Raw genomic sequence first — 1,288 nt, 5'->3', positions numbered from 1 at the left:
TGAGGCCAGTTGCAGAAAATGTGTTCGAAATGTTTCGGCCATCAATCTCTTAGGAAGGCTCCGTTGCAAGGACAAACAGAGAACATGTTTTTACTGTATATTACTTTTCATTTAAACGGGGAACATTACTTGCCATATATGTCGCGGTAAAGGGGAGTTTTCTGTATAAATGCATCTGATATCTGATTTACGTTATGTTATTTGTGCCAGGTTCATGATGATGTAGTAACTCCAAGGAAAGTGCGAGGCAGTTACCTTACTCAAGTGCCCCTGTGTGACGAGGAAAGTAAGTATAATTATAATATGTATAATTATGTAATAAAGTTGAGTTTTCCATCAGAATAGGACAATTTAACCATACCCCAAGGTCAAATGAAAATTGGGAAACAGCATTTAGGCTCTATTCTTACTGGCTCAAGTAAGAAGTCGAACACGCTGTGAAATAAGCGGATCTCGAAACATTATAATGAAACTAAAAATATATTTCCGCCGAGATTAGTTAGTTATTATATATGAGAATACGACATATGGGTTAATTGTTATAGTTCCACGTGTCTTGACCTCTACTCTAGTGGCAGGTGGTTGATAAGATAGACGCCCAATCTGTTTTGTTACCGGGAAAGGAGTCACCATTAGACTACTTATAGGAGGCTGCCTGTGCACCAGGGTTCGTCTGGAGGCACTGGGTATGACACAAATTTTGCATCCACGGAAACAAACCGGCCCGTCCAGCACTCATGCTTTTGCTATTCAAGATATGCTATCCCAACATATGTAAGCATAGCAACAAGTTAACTGACTGCAGGGAACTGAACACTTCTTGAGAAGTTGACACGTGTACAGTTACTAAAGAAGTTTCTGAACGATTATTCAGAATAAAGATTGGTGTCCGTGTTCTCAAGACCCCTCCAAAGGTAACACCTCAAACCCGACCATAGGAACATATCTCTCGTAATATATGACCTGCCCACTACTTCTCCATCATGAGTTCCTCTTAATAGGGAGCACCGAAATATAAAGACTGATAGGTTCTTCGCTCTGATGCAGAAACTCCGGAAAGTGTTCCTTTCGTGAGAATTACATCGCCCCTGGTTACCATGAGTGAGCCACGGAAGCCTGAGTCTAGGAGTGTCGAGAGCAACCAGATTCTTGGGGACAGTATGGAAAAGTTCATCCAGGAACTGGACAATATCAGCAAAGACTCTGTGGTCAGCACATCTACGGTGTGCTCGGAAATCAGCGACCACGAGAAGAAGGTAGGCATTTGGAGTTGCATGCGTCACTGAGA

At 42.1% G+C, this 1,288-nt stretch overlaps 1 protein-coding gene across 1 annotated transcript in view; it reads left to right on the top strand.

Moving 5' to 3' along the window:
• The window catches only part of LOC111861340, a gene marked incomplete at its 3' end in the record, with an annotated part of 15,438 nt that extends 14,182 nt beyond the window's left edge, over positions 1–1,256 (top strand). The window contains exons 6-7 of the mRNA XM_023845818.1: positions 211–286; positions 1,048–1,256. Of these exons, the coding sequence (XP_023701586.1) occupies positions 211–286; positions 1,048–1,256 (285 nt within the window). The remainder of the gene's footprint in view (positions 1–210; positions 287–1,047) is intronic.
• Positions 1,257–1,288: the final 32 nt, after the last annotated feature.

The sequence above is a fragment of the Cryptotermes secundus genome, unplaced genomic scaffold, assembly GCF_002891405.2.
Source record: "Cryptotermes secundus unplaced genomic scaffold, Csec_1.0 scaffold268, whole genome shotgun sequence".
Lineage (NCBI taxonomy): Eukaryota > Metazoa > Arthropoda > Insecta > Blattodea > Kalotermitidae > Cryptotermes > Cryptotermes secundus.
This window is presented reverse-complemented; position numbering and strand designations above follow the sequence as displayed.